General features: G+C 49.9%; 3 protein-coding genes across 4 annotated transcripts in view; all 3 read left to right on the top strand.

The window, feature by feature from the left end:
- The first annotated feature begins 290 nt into the window (after nucleotides 1-290).
- Nucleotides 291-6,360, top strand: LOC107292914 (methanethiol oxidase-like). 2 transcript variants are annotated; one of them, XM_015822039.1, is made up of 11 exons: nucleotides 291-333; nucleotides 1,035-1,147; nucleotides 2,815-2,993; nucleotides 3,194-3,336; nucleotides 3,586-3,768; nucleotides 4,237-4,415; nucleotides 4,876-4,954; nucleotides 5,197-5,318; nucleotides 5,573-5,665; nucleotides 5,870-5,988; nucleotides 6,154-6,360. In XM_015822039.1, exons 1-11 carry the CDS (start codon nucleotides 327-329, stop codon nucleotides 6,314-6,316), a joined length of 1,380 nt encoding a protein of 459 aa, XP_015677525.1. In that variant the 5' UTR covers nucleotides 291-326; the 3' UTR covers nucleotides 6,317-6,360. The 2 variants fall into 2 exon arrangements, with proteins under 2 accessions (XP_015677525.1, XP_015677526.1); XM_015822040.1 differs by lacking the exon at nucleotides 2,815-2,993 and having other exon boundaries at nucleotides 303-333; nucleotides 3,216-3,336.
- A 4,274-nt stretch (nucleotides 6,361-10,634) lies between these two features.
- LOC107292907 (methanethiol oxidase-like) lies at nucleotides 10,635-16,315 on the top strand. The gene is made up of 12 exons (XM_029285253.1): nucleotides 10,635-10,714; nucleotides 10,853-10,887; nucleotides 11,197-11,309; nucleotides 12,201-12,386; nucleotides 12,978-13,098; nucleotides 13,366-13,548; nucleotides 13,867-14,045; nucleotides 14,336-14,414; nucleotides 14,861-14,982; nucleotides 15,233-15,325; nucleotides 15,794-15,912; nucleotides 16,153-16,315. The coding sequence occupies exons 1-12, from the start codon at nucleotides 10,635-10,637 to the stop codon at nucleotides 16,313-16,315; spliced, it is 1,473 nt and encodes a 490-aa protein (XP_029141086.1).
- Nucleotides 16,316-17,855: 1,540 nt separating this feature from the next.
- The window catches only part of LOC107292906 (methanethiol oxidase-like), a 14,696-nt gene continuing 11,386 nt past the window's right edge, over nucleotides 17,856-21,165 (top strand). The window contains exons 1-2 of the mRNA XM_029285252.1: nucleotides 17,856-17,886; nucleotides 18,207-18,319. Of these exons, the coding sequence (XP_029141085.1) occupies nucleotides 17,880-17,886; nucleotides 18,207-18,319 (120 nt within the window). The 5' untranslated portion in view covers nucleotides 17,856-17,879. The remainder of the gene's footprint in view (nucleotides 17,887-18,206; nucleotides 18,320-21,165) is intronic.

The following is a 21,165-nucleotide window of genomic DNA, read 5'->3' as shown; positions in this document are numbered from 1 at the left end:
TGCAGCCTTACCAGGTAGATCAGATGGGAAACCCAAACAGATACGGTGATTCCACCGTATTGTGAAGCAACTGCAGGGAGGTTGAGCCATGCCAAGGGGTAGTAGGAAGATCCTTTTGTTCAAGAACATGTCCAGTTTCTTCTGATCAGTCCCATCAGGGATGTTCTTCTCTCTCCTGATGCCAAGTTGCTAAACTATTCTTCTTTCTTCCTAAAGAAGGAGGAGGAGGAGGAGGAGGAGGAGGAGGAGGAGGAGGAGGAGGAGGAGGAGGTGGTGGTGAAGGATGTGGCTGTCAGGGTCCTGGATATCCAACACCTTTGGATGCCATGAAAGGTAAGCATGAGTGATCCTCTTTCCTTCTGGATGCCAGGGCAGGGCAGGGCAGCTGAGGTTAGGACCAGACAAAGCCACAGAGATGAAGGATGGGTTCATACTTCATATTAAACTACTCGTTTGGACCGTGGTATGCGGAACACGCTCAACATGGGTGTTGAGCCATTGGTATTGGGACTCTTGACCAACAATCCATGCGCTCCAGTCCCACAGATCCAGGAAGTGACTCAGAGTACCGTAGATTGACCACTACCGGTCAATGCGCTCAACCTGGCCTGATGCAAATAACAGAACAACAGAATCACAGAGTTGGAGGTCATCTAGTCCAACCCCCTGCTCAGGCAGGAAACCCTACCCCTTTTCAGACAAATGGCTATCCAGTCTCTTCTTAAAAACTCCTAGTGTTGGAGCACCCACAACTTCTGGAGGCAGGTTGTTCCACTGGTTAATTGTTCTAACTGTCAGGAAAAACCCAACAGCTATTTCTGCACAGCTCGGTTTGCCTGAACCTAGTTAGGATTTTGTATTAGTGCAGATCCTTGAAAAGCCTTCTATTCTGATTCAGTCTCTGGCACGGGTTAATCCAGTAACCCAGTTTAACAGGGTGCGGGAATGCAAGTCTAGCAAACTGCAGCTCAGATAGAACCATTTTAAGATTCAGACGCAAGATCCTAAAATGTGGGGGGTTTTCTTCTCCTTAGGCCCCCGAGAGAAGCTGATCTACGTGCCTTGCATCTTAACTGGCACAGGGGCCCAGAAGCCCGATTATCTCGCCACGGTGGATGTGGATCCTGAATCTTCCAATTACTGCCAAGTACGAGATTACTTAGTTCTTTGGGAGGATATTGTTTGGTGGCTGGGGTGGAAGTGGAGTAAGGCTGCACCAAACTCATCAGGCTAAACTGGGGTTAGTTTTAACCAGAGTTTATTGAACAAGCCAATGGGTTCTGGGTTTCACGGCACACTAATCCAGAACAAACGAATGGTGGTGTAGCACAGTGTTCCTAGTGAACACTTGTTAAAGAGAAGCTAAGGGTGGCGAACATCCTTTAAAGCAGGGGTGGGGGATGATGCTGGCTCAGGAACTCTGGGAGTTGAAGTCCACCAGTCATAAAAGGGCCACCGTTCCCCACCTCTGCTTTAAAGGTGGAAGCAAAAAGCTTTATGCCTTCCTTGGTAGGCGCAGATATGAGGAGACCGGAAGTCTAGTCATTTCAAGCCGAGGCCCCGAATTCTCTTCCCTGAACTGCTAGACCAGTGATGGCGAACCTTTTAGAGACCGAGTGCCCAAAGTGCAACCCAAAACCCACTTATGCATCATCGGGTGCCGGGTGGGCGTGGCCCATTGGGTGGGCGTGGCTGCGGTGGTAACAGCAGACTGGATGGGACTAAAAAGTTCAATCAATCAATTCCAACTTTGCAAGATCTTTTTTTTCCCCCGCGAGAAGTTGAAATTGACTGATTGACTGAACCTTTTTTTTTTTTACATGGCGGCGGAGGCCTAAAGCGAAAAGGTTTTATAAAACCCAGCTGAAGGCCTAGGACTGGGGCGACGGCGCACGTGCCCACAGAGAGGGCTCTGCGTGCCGCCTCTGGCACCCGTGCCATAGGTTCGCCACCACTGTGCTAGACTTTGGTTGAAAGATAAGCCGTTGCTTTAGAATGCATAGCCACTACTGCAACATGAAGCATTATACACCAGGTTGCAGACCTAAAACAGGACTCCGTTTATGAAACTGCAAAAAAAGCTTAACGTTTACCCAACATGTTCAGACACATTGTCAGTTTCTAAAACACCTTTTTTGCTGATTACTAGAATCAAGACATCAAGACCTGGGAATAATTAAGCTAAATAAATTAAGGGTGTCCTTTGTTCTAAGCCCAGCAGAGCTAAGCAGCTTTGGGCTTCTGGACTGGTTCAGGACGTTCTGTTTGTCTGCCTCCTGATTCTCCCGAGGCGGATCTGCTTTGTTTCACAGTTTTGTGTCAGCAGAGTCCTAGCCTAGATCCACACAGGCACAGACACTCTTAACTGGATGCAGATGAGGCTGGAACCCTCGTGGTAGACCTTCAGAAAGCCTGAAGGCCGGAGAGGATCATTAGCTGGTACCGCAGACACCTACGCTGCAATGCTGGATCTGGCATCCAGACATGCAGGGAGGGTCCCTTCCTTGTCCCAATGGGTGTCTGCAGCTCCCGAGGCCAAGGCTTGGAATGGTGGAGCACCATTGTGCAGAGGGCGCGTGAAAGACGGGGAAGGGACAGACCAGGCTGGGTGTTTTAAGGGACGCCGTTCCTGTTGGAGAGGTTCCACTCGCCAACTGGAAGAGGGAGAACAAAATTCTATTCTGCAAGCGGCGTCCGGCGTCCAAAGACACGCACAAATCACGAACCCTTCGGAATCCGACGGAGACGCACAACTCCAGGCCAAGAGATAAATAAGATGTTTATTTTCTGCCACCCCTTTCCTTTCCCTACCAGATTATTCACCGGCTGCAAATGCCGTATCTTGACGATGAGCTTCATCACACTGGCTGGAACGCTTGCAGCAGCTGCTTCGGAGACACCACCAAGAAACGCAACCGTCTGGTCCTTCCCTGCCTCAACACTTCGCGGATTTATGTTGTGGATACCGGGACTGACCCCCAAGCTCCCTGCCTGTTTAAACATCCGGGGGGGTTTGCGTGTGGGGTTGTCCCGCGTTAGGTCCCTTTACCCAACGTTTCCCGAGAGTTTCCTGGAACTTCACCCGATTTCGGGTTCCCTAAAATATGACTCGCAGTGAGTAGGGAACTGGACCGGAAACATTCTCTAACTTCGGTTTCAGGTGGGGGGGTGACAGGAACTGGTTACAGAGGAGAACGGATCCCCGACTCTGGCAGGTGATTGAGCCCAGAGAGGTCTTCTGTAAAACCAACCTGGCTACGTTACACACCTCACACTGTCTGGGCAGCGGAGAAGTCATGATCAGCTCCATTGGGGACCTATATGGCAATGGAAAAGGTACCGCCGGGCAGATTGGTTTTCCAGAGAGGGGGTCCAGATTGAGGTGCTGTTAAGAGCAGCTGTGACTCGGAAGATGTTGGGAGGGAAACCTTTCACACGGACTCCGAAACGCGGAAATTTAAGCCCTAGGCTGCTACCATCTCTCGGGCCTCTCCGAGTGGGGCAAATCATTTTCAGCCCACCCTTCCTGGGAGTCACCTACCCCTGTCTGAATTAATTTGCACCCCGCCCACCCCCCAATCGCAGGCGGATTTGTTCTTGTGGATGCGGAAACCTGGGAAGTGAAGGGCACCTGGAACCGCCCCGGGGACGAGGCTCCACAAGGATACGACTTCTGGTATCAACCCAGGCATAATGTCTTAATCAGCACGGAATGGGGTGCCCCCAAATACTTTGTGAATGGGTTCAACCCTGAAGATCTGAAGAAAGGTGAGATGACAGAACACTGCATCGGCTTAAAGCCCATCGGGATCCAAAATTCGGGAGGGGGGGTGGGCTGGACTCTCAACTTAAAGAAGGCTCCAAGAGGTCTTGAGGAAAGTTGGCACCGAGGGGGTGTTGGTGGCCATCTAGCGCAACCCTCTTGTCCAGCTAGCCTTTCTCCAAGAGGTGGCACCTCAGCTGCTGCTTGGAGGCCTCCAACATGAGAAAGCCCATCATCTGTCTAAGGCAGAGGTCCCCAACCTTGGCCACTTTATGACTTGTGGACTTCAACTCCCAGAATTCCTGAGCCAGCATGGCTCAGCTTAGAAACCTCTCCCTTTCCCCTCAGCATGGCTGGCTCAGGAATTCTGGGAGTTGAAGTCCACGAGTCATAAAAGAGCCAAGGTTGTCTACCTACCCCTGCATCCTACTGACCAGAAGACGTTGAACCGATTCGTCTCCTTTCCTCCGCAGACCGCTACGGCCGCCGCTTGAATGTGTGGGACTGGACCACCCACTGCCTTCTCCAGTCCATCGATGTGGGGGAAGATTCTGCCCCACTGGAGATCCGCTTCCTGCACAACCCGGATGCCGCGCACGGCTTTGTGGGCTGCACCTTCGAGAGCTCCATACACCATTTTTTCAAGAAAGAGGTGGGTGAAAAAACCACGATTTCTTTCTTCTTTCCTCCCTATTTCCGTCCAAAACAACTGGCGACTGAGGCTTCAGCTGAGAATAAAATACAGAACAATTGGTTAAAACGCACCATGGCCAACAAAACGTTACGCTATAATTAGTATACCATTATCACGAGAAGGAAATCTTGACAAACAGGAACCTGAAGGTAGAACTGCCTTATTATGGTTCGTCTTGTTTCTACGGTAGAGAAACCACAATAGTTTTTGCTGAAGAACAGAGCCGAAAGGGATTGGAAAGAATTACGACAGAATTGGGATAAAATTCGGGTATCGGCAAACCGTAGAAATATTTCAAATCTCACTGAGAGCAGATTAGAAGGCAGATATGGGTAGGAAACGGAGGAGAGGATGAAAATTAGTTGACATGGGAGAACTTTGCACCACCCAACCAGCCAGCCTCTTGTGTCTATTGCAGGACGGGTCGTGGACAGCGGAGAAGGTCATCCAGATTCCAAACAAGGGTGTCACCGGGTGGTACTTTCCTGAAATGCCGTGTAAGTAAATAAAGTCCAAGAAGGCTTCTGTCCTCATGTTTCTGTCTCAGCCCTATAGCTCTGGAGTTCGCACCTTCTGTTCCCAAATTAAGGATGGTTAGAATCTTTGGAGAATGGGCCGAGTACCCCAGGAACTGAGAGAGGTCCACGTATTTTGGAGAAGGACGATTCATGTGCCGGGATATCCAGGTAATCGAATTCTCTTCCTGACTTTATTCCTGGGCACTTTCTCTTTCCTCCAGCGTTCGTCACAGACTTCCTCATTTCAATGGATGACCGCTTCATCTACCTGAGCAACTTCCTTCACGGCGATGTCCGACAGTACGACGTCACCGACCCCCACTGCCCTCGGCTGACGGGCCAGGTGAGCTCCCTCCCACCCAACGGCCCGGAAATCACGGTTCCTTACTTAGGATCCTTGCAGGCGTCGCTTCTTTCCACCCTTGGAACCAGGATGTTGGGTTAAGCAGAAAGCTCATCCGGGTCTCCTGTATGAGCACCTGGCAGAAGAAGGCTCCACTTCCAAGTACCGCCGTTTGGGCAGAGAAAAATTGCAGGTTGGGGAAGGGGAGACTGTCCTTCGGCCTGAACTGACCCTAACCCCTTTGGGTCCTGCAGGTGTTTGTAGGAGGCAACATCTACAAAGGCGGCGTTGTGACCGTGATTAAGGACGAAGAGCTCGACTGCCAACCAGATCCGTTCATGCTCCAGGTGAGCCTCTCTTTTCTCAGAAGGATTCCGGGTTCGAGACACTCACGGGAAACGTGCTGGGCATAAACGGACAGGGTGGATTCTTCCTTCTCGGTGGGACACCTTGAAATGCTTTCCTATGGCAAAGGAGAGTAAAGAGCCATATGTACCCCTTTATGGACCGCCTACATTTCTTAACCACTCCTCGCTTTTTTTTCACCTCAGGGGAGGAGGGTCTACGGGGGACCCCAAATGCTGCAGCTCAGTTTGGACGGAAAGAGGCTTTATGTGACCAACAGTCTCTACACACCGTGGGACAAGCAGTTTTACCCACAACTGGTCAGGTAGGGTCATCTCGACAGCTGAAGAAAATTCAGAGCAAAGTTGCCCCGGGTGGGAGGAGTTGTTCTCCTTCTCCTTGTGTTACACCTCAAATCCACCCTATTTTTAAGCCCCTCCCTTGCTCAGCTAACCTCCCTTTTTACCCCTGAACTCTTCTTCCTTCACAGGGAAGGGTCAGTCATGCTCCAGATCGACGTGGACACCGAGAAGGGGGGCCTCTGTGTGAACCCAGACTTCCTGGTGGATTTCGGGAAGGAGCCATGGGGTCCCGCTCGTGCACACGAAATGCGTTACCCGGGAGGGGACTGCACCTCGGACATCTGGGTCTGAGATCCTCCTCCAAGCCCACCCTATGCTAAGCCAGCGTTTGGGGGAGGGGCAGGAAGTGTGGCAGGGAGCGACTCAAAACCAGAGTGGTGTTTGTAGCTTAATCCCGTTGCACCGATTTCCACACTTTCACTTACTCAGTGTGCTAAATCATGAAATAAGCTTGCTTGCGCTTAGCTGCAGGTGCTACAAGCTGAGCTCCGTTCAGAGGCAAGTTCCTCTAGATTCTGTTGTCCAGGTGCAAAACTCTAGCCGGGGTTGATGCCTTTCAAAGCACTTTGCTTAGCCATGACACACTACAGATGTTTACAAGTCAGACTTCTGGTGCAATTCTTGCAAATTGGTGGGGAGCCAGTTAAACCCCTCCTGGCAGTTCTAGAAGGACGCGAACGGAGGAATTAAAATTGTCATTGTAATAAAAAGTTTTCTTGGTAGTACAGACTCTTTATTTCAAGCGGAGAGCGCCAACAGGTTGAACCCCCATGGCCCTCAAACGGGAACCGGGTTCGCATCTTCTACCTGCAAACTCGTAGCTAGTATTGTGTGCAAATTCACAGCCGTCGCCTAAAAAAATTCACTGCAGGGCTTCGAGAGGGATCCATCGTAGTTGCAGTTTTGCAGGAAAGCATCTGCGCCCTTCATCCACAGCTGTGCGGAAAGCTGAACGGGATTCAAATCAAGGTCCCGAACACCAGCAAGTGAGGTTAGAACAATCCATCCGATCTGGAGGATATTAACCATGTGGATCTGTAGAAGGCCATCCATGATTCCATTGAAGAAATGCAATCCAACCTCTGAACAGGTTGCAATTTAGGTAGGATCCTCCCACGAGGGTCCGTTTTTAGGCTATTCGAAAAAAACCTTTAAATATCTTCATTGTTGGAGTCTTTCTAATTTCATCGCTGGTCCTACGAAGGCGTTTGACCCAGCAAAATGCCTGGGAATCTCGTCCTTCAATATTTGTGGCTAATCTCCACCATATCATCCTCCAGGTTTATGGAAAGTAGGGCTCCCATTATAACCCAGTCCTACCCATCAGCCATCTTCGGGAATTCCAGCCCCCATAACAGCCTTCTGTTGGGCAAAAATTGACACCCTGAATCGTTCAGACCTGAACCAGGGGATGGTTAAATACAGAGATAAAATTTTTAGCCCACTTAGTGTGCTAATCAACTCAATCAGGAAGGAATGTTTGCATCACACCCAAACATTTTTATTTTTCTTGACTGGTCACCAGTCAATAGGTAATTATCTCCGTCTTCACCTCCCACGTTTCTTTCTAATCTCACAACTGACTTAATCACCTAATCCACAGTTTAGGAGCACGCGCCATAGGTCTGGTGAGTGAGATGAAATTTTTAACTATGTTGTTGTTGTGATCCTTCAGGTCCATCCTGGCTCCTGAGGATTGCGGGGAAAAGTCTGTGTGTGTTTTTCTCGGGATGTGTTTTGAAAGCCTCTGAAGGACCAACGCTGCCTTATTCCTGGGGCTGAGAAAGAAGGACTGGCTCAAAGTCACCCAGCCTGGATTTTGAGCCTGAAACAGGGTTAAAATTTATGGCTTCCTGTTGTCTAATCCAGCAGCTTTAACTGTTATACCAAACTGGCTCTCCAGCCATAACTTAGGCCAGGTGTCTCCAAACTTGGCAACTTTAAGACTTGTGGACTTCAATTCCCATGCTGGCTGGGGAATTCTGGGAGTTGAAGTCCACAAGTCTTAAAGTCGCCAAGTTTGGAGATCCCTGACTTGGGCTATTAATTAATTTTAGCTGCAGGAGAGGGGTTTTCTGTGATCAGCCAACGGATCGTAGAAGAACTAGCTGGTTCTCTGCTGGCTCTCTTGGTTACCCAGATTTTGACAAACCTATTCTAGAAAGATCTCTTCTGCGTAGCCAAGGTTGTTCTTGATATCTGCCAGAAGGCAGAGAAGGAACAAATGCAAACAGCCCAATAAGGAAGACAAATTATGAAATACATCAATCTGTTCCACCCACGAGGATATTAATAGCCGGGGAAGCAATTACGTGGAGACTGTTTGTGCACATGACATTTCTGTCATGTCAGCTCTGAAAATGAATGCACTTGAGGAAGCCCAGTTCAGCTGCACTTAAGTTAGGTTCACGGCAGTCGGAAAAGGTTGGAAAGAGCACGTGTCTCAACCGCAGAAACTGAGGCAAAGCCTTTTGAAAGGTCTTTGCTCCAACAGAAGCTGATAGTAGTCAAATCTGTCAGGGAACCAAGTTCGGCTTAAGTTTCTCACAGAAAAATCCTGAGCATCAGGGGACCCCCCCCCCAAAAAAAGTGGACTTTAACTTTGGCCATTTAACCTGATGCAGAAGAATCCCTGGACCTCACCGAGGTTTTGGTTCCTTCTGCATCTGGGCACCTGGTTTTCCACTCCTACCTTGAAGGCTTATAAATTAACCCATTGTAGCGAGAGTCTTTTTAACACTCACTGTTAGAAAGCTTATCATGCAGACAAGGAAGCAGTCTGAAATCGCTTTTTCCTTGGGATCCTACTTCATGCTTACTCCCTCCAGATGGGGGATACCCTGTTCTGCCACCAGGGGGCGCTGGCGCACTGTGCCCAAGGCCAGCCATCACTTTGTTGTGGGGACGGCCCTAATCCAGGGTTTTAAGCATCCCTAACTAGCAGCCACCGGCTATCATCACGGAGCCATCAGAAGTCACACCTCCAGTCACAACATTAAGGGAAGGTGGCAAAGGAGGAGAAAGGACCGTTTCTCGGGCGGTTTGTGAGTCTGCCCAGTTTGAAAGCGGAATGCCAGGGGCTCCAAGGCCTCCTCCCCTCAGAAGGGGTTTAATCTTAAGTCGGTTGCATTGATAAACAAGACAAACAAAAGCAAAATAAGCCGCGATTTCCCTCTGAACGTTTAATATGAAGCTGGTTTGCTTTCGGCTTCACTGGCCTAACAAGCCCATATTTGACAAAGCGATGGAACTTTGGAATGCGCAAGACCGCCTTTGGCATTATCATTACCCAGCTGGGCTACCTCCACGGAACTTGAATCAAGCTTTGAACGGTCCAAGTCCGTAGAATGTGAGGGTTGGGAAAAGGGGCCTTGGAGGTCACCTAAACTAACCCCCTTGTCTGGTGTGGGAATGCAGATGGATCGGAGAGGGAGTCCTTTCTCCCGCATTTGGGGCCCATAAATGTGGGAGGCTACAGCTCTGTTTTCTAACAAACCCAACAAACGGAAGGGAAAGACCTCAATGGAAAGGAGGAAGGGGCAAGAAAAAGTTGTAAAATTCTATCTAAGAAGGCCGAGCTGAAAGAAAGAGTTTGAACGAGGGAAGACCCAGTGAATCACTTCTGTAATTCCAACTTTCCAAGAGTCATCAAGGACTCTTCCGAATGGCTGGCACTCAGCAACAAGAAGAGCTTAGCAGGCATAATTCAGAGAAGGAACACCCGTCCTAATCAGAATAAAATCTCGTAAACCGCATCAGACACCAAATGAAAAAAGCTGAGCTCCTGAAACGCAGCTGAGACACAGGGCAGATCCCCAATTTTCTCCGTTTTATGTCCTCGTGGTGCTTTTTCCAGCTTCATTGCCAGAAGAATTCTCTTCCCTTCCCCTCTCCCCCACAATGCGAAAACTGGGATAGTTTCAAAAGGCAAGGATAAGGTTTAAAGTTACCACTACTGAAAATAAAAGTTATCCAGGTTAGGACACAGCTGACAAGGCTGGCTGGACCCACATTACGAGGCGCCGAGCTTTCTTGGAATTTGGCGGAGGCGCTGACGACATTTGCAATTCTAGCTTCTAGAGACTGCAAAAGAACCGAAAAGCAAGGATGCTTTTTGGGTGAGAAGCGAAATGTCTTTATAAAACAAAAACAAAAACAAAAAAGGAAGTAAGGCTGTCTTTTGAAAAAGCACCTTTGGTGCAAACCAACTCAAAAACCTTTCATGTACCCCGAGGGGCAGGTGGCGAGCAGGCAGGCCCCCATTCCTTTGGCAAAACACGAAACCATCGCCAAGTTTTGTAGCGTCCGTTTCTTGATTTCTAATGGGCTATTCCCAACGTGCGCCAAACTGCATTTGCCCTGTGAATCTGATTATTCAGATCTGAGTCAGAAAGCCTCTAAAAATGGAAGAGGTGATGTGGCTTCAGATAACCTGTGCTGAGAATGCAGTCAAAAGTATAAGAAAAATTGTGATGAAGCAAAGAAATTAGAGCCCCAAAGGACACGGAAGAAGGCTCCGTCTGCTCCTGTGGGATATATAAACCGGCTGCAAGGAAGCTGGAAACACTCAGATATGCAAGCGGAGGCACAGCAAGACAGAGAGACGGAAATGGTCAAACACCGAGCAAAAGATGCGGAGAAGAAGCTTCCAAAGGACCCAAGCAAAGGTAGGAAGTCAAGACCCGTCTCGTGCATTGGAGGCACCCGACTTTTTTCCCCAAGGCTGCCAGTCCGCAACCTTTTTTAAAAACACCCACATCCCCTTTCTCTCCCCCCCACTGCACAGAAGCTAAATCTCTCTCTCCTCTCTTTTTGAAGACGCAGAAGAATGTTGCTACCCAACACCTTGGATGCCATGAAAGGTAAGAAGGGGGTGATGTCCTCCCGTTCTGGAGAGCAGGGCAGGGCAGGGGATGTTGAGTCCAGCCACAGAGATGAGGGATGGGCTCGTACATCGTTTTAAGCCACCTCGTTGTGGTGTGTGGAAGAAGCTCAGCAAATAAGTTGAGCCATTGGGCGTGGGACGACTGATTTGATATTGGAATCCCTTGACCAACGGTTTAGTCCACAGCCACAATACCCTAAGAGCCTGGGTGAACACCAGTTGTAGCTGAGACAGAACTGCTTTAAGGTTCACACCCAGGAGCCTAAAAGGTGGATATCGTCCCTAGGACCTCGGGAGAAGCTGATGTACGTGATTTGCGTCTTAACCAGTACAGGAACCCAGAAGCCGGATTATCTCGCCACGGTGGATGTGGATCCCAAATCTCCCACTTACTGCCAAGTATGAGGATACTTAGTTCTTTGGGGCGATGTTGTGAATGCTTGTTCATTGGGCCTTTCTTTAACACCTTGCATTGTGATTACAGGTTGAGGAACATTTATACTAACATGTTAAGATACATTCTCAGTTTCCAAAATACTTGGAAACCTGGGAACAATTTACTTTAATCAAACGAAGGGAGTCGTTTGTTCTAAGCCAACAAAGCTTCTGGACTCTTTCCAGCCGCTCTGTTCCTCGGGGCCTAATGAGTATCTTCAGGCGGATCTGCCATGTTCACATTTTTGTGTCAGCAGACTCGTGGTCAGTTACGCCTAGCACAGACACCTTAACCAGGTGCAGCTGAGACCGGAACCATCCTGGGAGAACTGAGGGAAGCTAAAGAATCATTAGCTGGTACCGCAGACTCCTGGGCTATAATGCACTGGGCTTGCTCACAATCCACGGAACAAGCGGGCGATGCTCAGACGCCGGCTTTTGCATTCACACACGCGAGGACTTCAGCTCCTCGTCTCAACCTGTCTGCAGCTTCCGATGCCAAGGGTTGGAACGGTGTAGCACTGTTGCGCAAAGGGTGCACGAAAGCCTGGGAAGGGAAGAAGAAAAAAACTTCTTGTAGAGAGGCCCGTTCTGTCGATGAGGTTCTGCTTGCCGGTTGGAAGTGGGAGAAACCCTGCATTGTGCCAGCAACAATCCACAACCGACACAATCTCCCACCAAGCCGAAGTAGACCTTTCTGTTAACAAAATCCCACTCCTCAAGCAGTGTTCCGCATCCAAAGATATGCAGATCACGAACTCTTGGGAAACAGCGGGAGAAACCCAACTCCAGGAGACAACGTGAACAATGCTTGTTTAATCTCTGGCACCCCAATCTTCTTCCCCCCCCCCCCAGGTTATTCACCGGCTGCAAATGCCGTGCCTTAATGACGAGCTTCACTTCATGGGCTGGAACACTGGAAGCAGCTGCTTCGGAGACGCCAGCAAGAAACGCAACCGTCTGGTCCTTCCTGGTTTCAACTCTTCGCGGATTTATATTGTGGACACTGGGACTGACCCCCAAGCTCCCTGCCTGTTTAAGGTAGGCCCCCCCACTTTCTGAACGTGCAAGCCAGGGAAATGGATTGTAAAGGACTCTGTGAGGAGGTCCAAGGGACTTTAAAGCTATAACCCCTGTGGATCCCTTGACCTTGGCCTTAGTTTTGCCCCTGATCTTTTAACGAAGAAGAAATACATACACCCGATTTCTGTGATTCTCATGTCTCCCTGGAAAATCGCTGAGCAGAATTATGGGAATAAAATCAAAGGGAGTAGGAGGAGCTCATGCTGATTTTAAACAGAAAAGGGGGAAGAAGCAAACAGGAAAAAAAAGATCTCACTCATGCAAGATGAATATCTACAACACAAGGTAGAAATTAGCTTGCCATACCCACACCTGCAATTTGTGGCAATATAAAAAGAAATCCCGACAAAGAACCCAGTTATGCAAGGGATGTCGCACTAATTTTCAAAACGTTTTACTTCAACCTGTCCCATTCCTATCAACAACCCCCATGTTGCACTGACCACAGATGGGCTCTGGGGTTTTTAGATCAAAGCAATTGGCAGAGAAGGAAAACAGAGCTGCAGTGCTAGAGTTTTTATTTTCTCTCCCTCTCCCCATCCTTGACAGGTGATTGAGCCCAGAGAGGTCTTCTGTAAAACCAACGTGGCTTCAATACTCACCCCACACTATCTGAGCAGCGGAGAGGTCATGATCAGCTCCCTAGGGGACCTATTTGGCAATGGAAAAGGTACCACCAGGCAGATTTGTTTTCCAAAGAGGGGGTGCAGATTGAGGTGCTGTAAGAGCAGGGGTGACTCGGAAGATGTTGGGAGGGAAATCTGTCACACGAACTCCGAAATGTGAAAATTTAAGCCCTAGGCTCTCTTCCAGGTGGTTGCCACTTCTTAGACATCTCCGAGTGGGGCAGACTCCTCTCGCCCAACCCTTCCTAAGAGTCACCCACACCTGCTGTCTGAATTAATTTTGCCTTCTCCCCACACACCCCAAACCGCAGGCGAATTCATTCTCGTGGATACGGAAACATGGCAAGTGAAGGGCACCTGGAACCGCCCTGGAGACGCGGCTCCAGTAGGATATGACTTCTGGTACAAACCAAGGCATAACGTCTTATTCAGCACTGAACTGGGAATCCCTAAATTCTTTGTGGATGCCTTCATCCCCGAAAATCTGGAGAAAGGTGAGATGTGCTAGAGCACTACGTGAGCTAGCGACCCATTGGAATTCAACATCCATGGGGTTGCACTCCAGCCTAGGGATGGATGCAAGATTCTTTGAAGAAGGATGGCACTGAGGGGCTGTTGGTGGTCATCTAGCCCAGCCCTCTTGTCCATCCAGAGCTAGCCCTTCCCCAGGAGGTGGTGGCACCTCGGCTTCTGCTCGGAGGTCTCCAACATGAGCAAGTCCATCACCTTTCTAAGGAAAACTCTCCACAAGCTCCTGAGTAGCCTCTACTCACCCGAGCAAGCTAAGACGATTCTTCTCCTTTCCTCCGTAGGATACTTTGGACGCTGCCTGAACGTGTGGGACTGGACCACCCGCTGCCTCGTCCAATCCATTGACCTGGGGGAAGATTCAGTCCCTTTGATGGTCCGCTTACTGCACAACCCAGATGCCCCACACGGCTTTGTGAGCTGTTTCTTTGACGGCTCTGTGCATCATATTTTCAAGAAGGAGGTGAAAACATGCCGAATTTCTTTCTCCTTTCCCGTCTTTCCAAAGAAATGGGTAAAATGCACTGTTAAAAGGACAACGCAACGTAGATAGTCCTCGACTCATAGCCAAAACTGGGACCGGAACCTTCTGCCACTAAGCGATGCCCTTGTTAAGCGATTCCTGTCTGATTTGTGATCTCTTTGTCCCGATCATTAAATGAGCTACATGGTCATTAAACAAATCCAGCTTTGCCCACTGACTTTGTTGTCAAAAAGTGTGGCACGTCCCAACCAACCTTGTGTCTTTTGCAGGACGGGACGTGGACAACGGAGAAGGTGATCCAGATTCCAGAGAAGGAGGTCACCGGGTGGTACTTCCCTAGAATGCCAGGTGAGCAAATAAAGGACGGGGGGGGGGCTTTTGTCCTCATGCTTATGTCTCAAGCCTCTCACTTATGTCTCAGCCAGGAGTTCTCATTTTATTTTTATTTATTTATTAAATGGACACGCTGTCATGCAATCCTGGCCAGCTTACAACGTGACAGAACAAATGGTGTAAAACATTCAATATAACATTAAAATTAACAAGAGAATTAGTGATGTTGGAGGGGGACGTAAAAAGGGGGCGGGGTTCGCCTTCTCCATATTAATAGTAAGGGCCTTTTAGCAGGTTTGGAGAACAAGCTGAGTCTTTTCCTGGCTGAAAGAGAGATCTGCAGCTTTGGGGGGAGACACCAATTCTTGAAAAATTGTTGCATGCCAGGGAATTAAACCATCCTCCCTCCCTCCTTCCTGACCACATCTCAGCCAGTTATTTCTGAGCCCTTTATCCTCCAGCGTACACCGTTTACTCAGTTATTTCGTTGGATGACCGTTTCCTGTACATTAGCAACTGGCTTCACGGAGATGTCCGACAGTATGACATCACCGACCCCCACTGCCCTCGGCTGACGGGCCAGGTAGGCTCCCTCCCCCTCCCCACTCAAAGGCCCTGCAACTGTGGGAAAAGCTGGGTGGGCTTCAAAGGCTCATTCTTGCCACCACTGGAACCAGGATGTTGGGTTAAGCCGAAAACCAATCCAGGCCTCCTTTACTGGCAAAGAACTCCCACATTCCAAATACCGCAGTCTGGGTTTGGGGGATTGCAGCTTGGGGAAGGGGAGACTGTCCTTTGGCCTGAACTGACCCTAACCCCTTTGGGTCCTGCAGGTGTTTGTAGGAGGCAGCATCCAGAAAGGCAAGGTGGTCACTGTGATTAAGGACGAAGAGCTCGACTGCCAGCCAGATCCTCTCGTGATCCAGGTGAGCCTCTCTTTTCCGAGCATCCGTCCTCCTCCCACAAAAACTAGCCAGGGCGCACAACTTATTCTACTTTATTGTAAGGCTACCTTAAGAGAATCTCGCACGTCTGGGAATGCAAACTTCCCAAGGCCACTTTTAATTGATTGACCCACGACATATGGTCCTTCCCAAGTTTCTCTCTCTGACGGTTAAGTCATTGGAGATGCCTTCTTCTCGTTCTGGTTGTTTCCCAGGCAGCTTCTCCCCCTCCTTTCCCTAAGGTCATCCACACTTTTCATTACACCAAGGAAAGATGCCTGGTTGGAGACACTTGTAGGTAACCTTCCGAGGAATCATTCTCCACAGACAGCCTGGCTTCTTCTCTAGAGGGCCTCTTGAAATGCCACAAACGACTCTCCTGAAGCCGATTATCAGCCTCCTTGGGCCTCATGTGTTTCTTGACCATGCCTTGCTTTTTTTCCACCTTAGGGAAGGAGAGTCTACGGGGGACCAGACATGCTTCAGCTCAGCTTGGATGGAAAAAGACTTTATGTTACCAATAGTCTCGCCACACAGTGGGACGAGCAATTTTATCCAGAAATGTTCAGGTAGGAAGTTTCTCAACAGACGAAGAACCTTCAGACCAAATCTCTTCCTTCTTGTATTACATACCATATCAATCATATACCTACTTTCCATTGCTTTGTCATTGCCTCTCCATTTATACTGGAACTGCAGGCAAATTCCCATTTCTAGAGTTGCCTAACCAGTTTTTCCAGCATTATGGAGGCCCAAATAAGCAAGTAAAAGACCCTCCTTTTTACCCCTGAACTCTTCTTCCTTCGCAGGGAAGGCTCAGTCATGCTCCAGATCGACGTGGACACCGAAAACGGGGGTCTCTGTGTGAACCCAGACTTCCTGGTAGATTTCGGGAAGGATCCGTGGGGTCCCGCTCGTGCATGCCAAATGCGTTACCCGGGAGCAGACTGTACCACGGACATCTGGACCTGAGACACTCCTCCGAGCCCACCCTCTTACTAAGCTAGCATTTGGGGGGCAGGAAGTGGGCTGTGGAACAACTCAACACCAGAATGTTGGCTTGTAGTTTGATCGCACTGCACAGATTTCCGTGTTCGAAGAGGATGCAGAGAAATTAAAATTGTCATAGTAATAAAAGATTTTCTTCTTACTACGGACTCGTGGGGCTAACTTTTGTTTGAAGATGAGAGTTCAGCAGAGGGAGGGAGAAAACCATTTAAATTGGGAGGGGGCGCAACTTTGGCAGGGGGCTTCCTTTGAAACACACGCTAGGCACGGACATTTCAATGATGTTCTCACAAAAACACATTTAACTCCACGGGATGTAGGTTTCACAGCAGTCAGGCGAGGTTGGTAAGGATACACATTTCAACCATAGTAATTCAGGCAAAACATGGAAGATCCTTGCTCCAACAAAAGGTCAGCCAGCAAATCTGAACTGAACAGAATAAGAGAGTTGGAAGAGACCTTGGAGGTCTTCTAGTCCAACCCCCTACTCAAGCAGGAGACCCTAGACCATTTCAGTGTTGAAACCTTTGAAGGCAAGCCCTTCCACTGATTAATTCTTCTAACTATCAGGAAATATCTCCTTTGTTCCAGGTTGCTTCATAGCAACACTAAGGTTACCACATGAAAATAAAAACTGTCTGGACTAGGGCACACCCTGCAACGCTTGCTGGACCCACTTTCTGAGCCATAGAGCTTTCTTGGAGTTTGGAGAAGAGACATTTTCTTGGAATTCTAACTTCTTGAAATTGCAAACCAACTCAAAACTCTCTGCTTTACTCCGCAGAGCCGCAAATACGCGGACAGGCCTCCATCCCATTTGCAAAGCCCTCAAAACACGAAACCATCTGCCTTCTGTTTCTTACAATGTTCCCTCTCTAATTGGCTATTCTTGATCTGTGTGCGCTGAACCGCTTTTGCCCGGTGAATCTGGTTATTCGGATCTGAGTCAGCAAAACGTCAAAAATCAGAAGATGCGAGGTGGGTTGAAATAAATGGTTCTGAGGATGCAATCAAAAGCGGGTGAGGAGAAAGAGATGAAACAGACATATTTCTTTCTGAGCAATCCCAAAGGGCGTGGAATCAGCTGGCTGGGCTGCTCTGATATGGGATGAAGGGAGAGAGCCTCTGGGTTTTCAGGGATCAACCCTTTTATTAATGAGTTCCTTCGGGGTGCGCCCTCCGGGGATGCAACAGATTTGGTCAGGTCTCCTGGGTTATATAAACCTGGTGCAAGCAAGCTGGGGAATCTCAGATATGCAAGCCGAGTCAGTGCTAAAGAGAGAGAGAGACATGCACAAACAACGACCAAGAGATGCGGAGAAGGCACCTGCCAAGATGCCAAGCAAAGGTCGGAAATTGATCTTTTTCTCCAACGGCACCTGTCTACAACCTTCCTTAAAATACCTACGTCTTCTTTCTCCCTCCTGCTGCCAAGAAGCTAAATCTCTCTCTCTCTCTCTCGTTCCTTTTTCAAGAGGGAGAAGTATGTTGCTATCCAGGCCCTGGATACCCAACGCCCTTGGATGCCATGAGAGGTAAGAAGGGGTGATCCTCTCCTCAAGAACAGAGCAGGGAAATGGACGTTGCTGCAGAGATGAGTTGTGGGCTCACCCTTTGTATTAAGCCACCTCGATTGAAGCATGAAGTGTGGAACAAGCTTAGCAAAGTAGTCGGGTGTAGGACTTCCAGTCTGGTATCATCCTTGAACAATGATTCAATCCATAGCCCAAGTTAATCCAGTAACCAACCTTAACAGGCTGGGCAAATGTAAGTCTAGCAAGATGTAGCTCTAACAAAACCATTTTAAGGTTCAGGTCCAAGATCCTAAAATGTGGATATTTTTTTCTCTCTCCAGGACCGCGAGAGAAGCTGATGTACGTGACTTGCATCTTAACTGAATCAGGGACCCAGATGCCGGATTATCTCGCCACGGTGGATGTTGATCCTCGATCTCCCACTTTTTGCAAAGTATGACAGCACTTACTTCTTTGGGAACCTGTGAACGCTTGTTCGGTTTCCTTTTCCTTGGGTCTCTGTCTAATTAATACTTGCGTGTCCGATTCAGGGTCTGTGGATGGGGTGGAAGATAAAACACTGCTTTGTAATGCTCCGGATAGACCTAAAACCTGAGAAATGTTTCAGAAGCACGCGGAGGGGAGCTGAACTCAGAGGCAGCTTCCACTGCATCTTAGCGAACCAGGAGATCGCTTGCAGACTGAAACCAGAACTGTTGGAATTGAAGTAATTTAGGGAGTCAGTTTATTATTTATTTATTTATTATTTAAATTTATATACCGCCCTATCTCCCTTACGGGACTCAGGGCGGTGAACAGGCAATAATAAAAATCACAGTAAATATTACATAAAAGCCTGCTCTAAAATATAAAACCCCTAACAAAACCCAATCAAAACTACACCAGGCTGGCCGCATGGAACAGATGAGTTTTCAGGGCTCGGCGGAAGAGGCGCAGGTCCGCAATTGTACATAGGTTGGGGGGCAGGTCATTCCAGAGGGCAGGAGCTGCCACAGAGAAGGGTCTCCCCCTGGGGGTCGCCAGCCGGCATTGACTGGCCAACGGTACCCTAAGGAGGCCCTCTCTGTGGGAGCGGACTGGTCGAAGGGAGATATTTGGTAGGAGGCGGTCTTGCAAATACCTAGGTCCATTGCCATGGAGCGCTTTAAAAGTTGTTACTAACACCTTGAAGCGCACCCGGAAGGCCACAGGCAGCCAGTGCAGCTCACGCAGGAGAGGTGTTACATGGGAGCATCTAGAGGCCCCCCAAATCCCCCGCACAGCCGCATTCTGAACTAGCTGGAGCCTCCAGGTGCACCTCAAGGGGAGCCCCATGTAGAGAGCATTGCAATAGTCCAGGCGAGAAACGAGGGCTTGAGTGACCGTGCGTAGGGCGTCCCGATCCAGAAAGGGGCGCAACTGGCGTATCAGGCGAGCCTGATGAAAAGCCCCCCTGGCCACGGCCGTCACATGATCATCTAAAGACAGCCGAGCATCCAGGAGGACGCCCAGGTTGCGGGCCCTCTCCGCGGGAGCTAATGACTCGCCCCCGATAGCCAGAGATGGAACCAACTGGCTATGACGTGACGCCGGAAACCACAGCCACTCGGTCTTGGATGGATTGAGACGAAGCCTGTTCCTCCCCATCCAGACTCGCACGGCCTCCAGGCACCGGGACATCACTTCCGCGGCATCGTTGGGGTGGTCCGGGGTGGAGATGTACAGCTGGGTGTCATCTGCGTACTGATGAAACTCCACCCCGAAACCACAGATGATCTCACCCAGTGGCTTCATATAAATGTTGAACAGGAGAGGCAAGAGGACCGACCCCTGTGGTACCCCACAAGTGAGGCGCCTCGAGGTTGACCTCTGCCCCCCTGCCAACACAAATTGCGTCCGGTCCGAGAGGTAGGAGAACCACCGTAAAACGGTGCCCCCCAACCCCAACCCCCCTAACCGGTGCAACAAGATACCATGGTCAATGGTATCAAAAACCGCTGAGAGGTCTAGCAGGACCAGGATAGAGGAACAGCCTCTATCCCGAGCCCTCCAGAGATCATCAACCAACGCGACCAATGCCGTTTCCGTGCTGTGCCCAGGCCGGAAGCCGGACTGGCACGAGTCTAGATAGACAGTTTCTTCCAGGTGCTGAGGGAGCTGTCGTGCCACCACAATCTCAACAACCTTTGCAAGAAAGCGAAGGTTGGAGACAGGCCGGTAGTTGGCCAAAGCAGCCGGGTCCAGGGAGGGCTTCTTGAGGGGCCTCACCACCGCCTCTTTCAAGGCGGCCGGCAAGAACCCCTCACTCAAAGAAGCGTTGACGATTCCCTGGAGCCATCCTCGTGTAACCTCCCGGGAGGCCAGTACCAGCCAGGAGGGACACGGGTCCAGTAAACATGTGGTGGTGTTCAGCCGTCCCAGCATCCTGTCCATGTCTTCGGGGGTCACAGGATCAAACTCTTCCCACAAAATGGACTCAAGACCTGCCTCCATTGGCCCGCCTGAACTAGTCCAATCGGAGGCTAACCCGGCCTGGATCCGATCGATTTTGTCATGCAGGTAACACCCAAATTCCTCTGCCCGACCCTGCAAAGGAACATCCCGGACCCTCTGATGAAGGAGGGAGCGGGACACCCTAAACAGGACGGCAGATCGGTTACCTGCAGACGCGATAAGAGCGGAGAAATAGTTTCGTTTCGCCGCTCTTATCGCTACTAGGTAAGTCCTTAAATGGGACTTTACCAATTTCCGATCGGATTCGGAGCGGGTGGCCCTCCAATTACTCTCTAGGCATCTCTTCCGACGCTTCATCACGCTCAGCTCCTCGGAGAACCAAGGAGCCAAGGTAGACCGGCATCGGGTGAGGGGCCGCAAAGGCACGACCCGGTCCAGGGCCCCCGCGGCCGCATCATTCCAGGCGGCCACCAGGTCCTCAGTCGAGCCGCGGGTCAAGGTCTCAGGTATTGGCCCAAGCTCCGTCTGGAACCTCTCAGGGTCCATCAGGCGCCTGGGGCGGAACCATTTTGTCACTTCTGGTTCCGCCTCCCCGCGGTGGGGCGTAGCGGTAGGAAAGGCCAGCCAAAGGAGAGAGTGATCTGACTATGACAGGGGCTCAACGACTATTTCCCCTAAACCACGATCACTCAGCCACTGGCCGGAGGCAAAAACTAAGTCCAGTGTGTGTCCTCCGGTGTGGGTAGGGACATCTACTAATTGGGTCAGGTCCATGGCCGTCATGGAGGCCATGAACTCCCGAGCCACCTCAGATGCTTCACCTAACGATGGCAGATTGAAATCCCC

Source organism: Protobothrops mucrosquamatus, unplaced genomic scaffold, assembly GCF_001527695.2.
Source record: "Protobothrops mucrosquamatus isolate PMUCROS unplaced genomic scaffold, P.Mucros_1.0 scaffold1446, whole genome shotgun sequence".
NCBI classification, from domain to species: Eukaryota; Metazoa; Chordata; class Lepidosauria; order Squamata; family Viperidae; genus Protobothrops; species Protobothrops mucrosquamatus.
The sequence above is the reverse complement of the archived record's forward strand: the minus strand, read 5'-3'. Positions and strand labels throughout refer to the sequence as shown.

Excerpts from the sequence above, each read along its gene's own strand:
- LOC107292914 (XM_015822039.1), top strand. Across the intron at positions 2,994-3,193 it reads GACCCCCAAGCTCCCTGCCT|AACGGATCCCCGACTCTGGC; the intron begins GTTTAAACATCC and ends GTTACAGAGGAG. Across the intron at positions 5,319-5,572 it reads GCCCTCGGCTGACGGGCCAG|GTGTTTGTAGGAGGCAACAT; the intron begins GTGAGCTCCCTC and ends TGGGTCCTGCAG.
- LOC107292907 (XM_029285253.1), top strand. The coding sequence starts at position 10,635 with ATGGTCAAACACCGAGCAAAAGATGCGGAGAAGAAGCTTCCAAAGGAC. Across the intron at positions 14,046-14,335 it reads ATCATATTTTCAAGAAGGAG|GACGGGACGTGGACAACGGA; the intron begins GTGAAAACATGC and ends TGTCTTTTGCAG. Across the intron at positions 14,415-14,860 it reads GTACTTCCCTAGAATGCCAG|CGTACACCGTTTACTCAGTT; the intron begins GTGAGCAAATAA and ends TTTATCCTCCAG.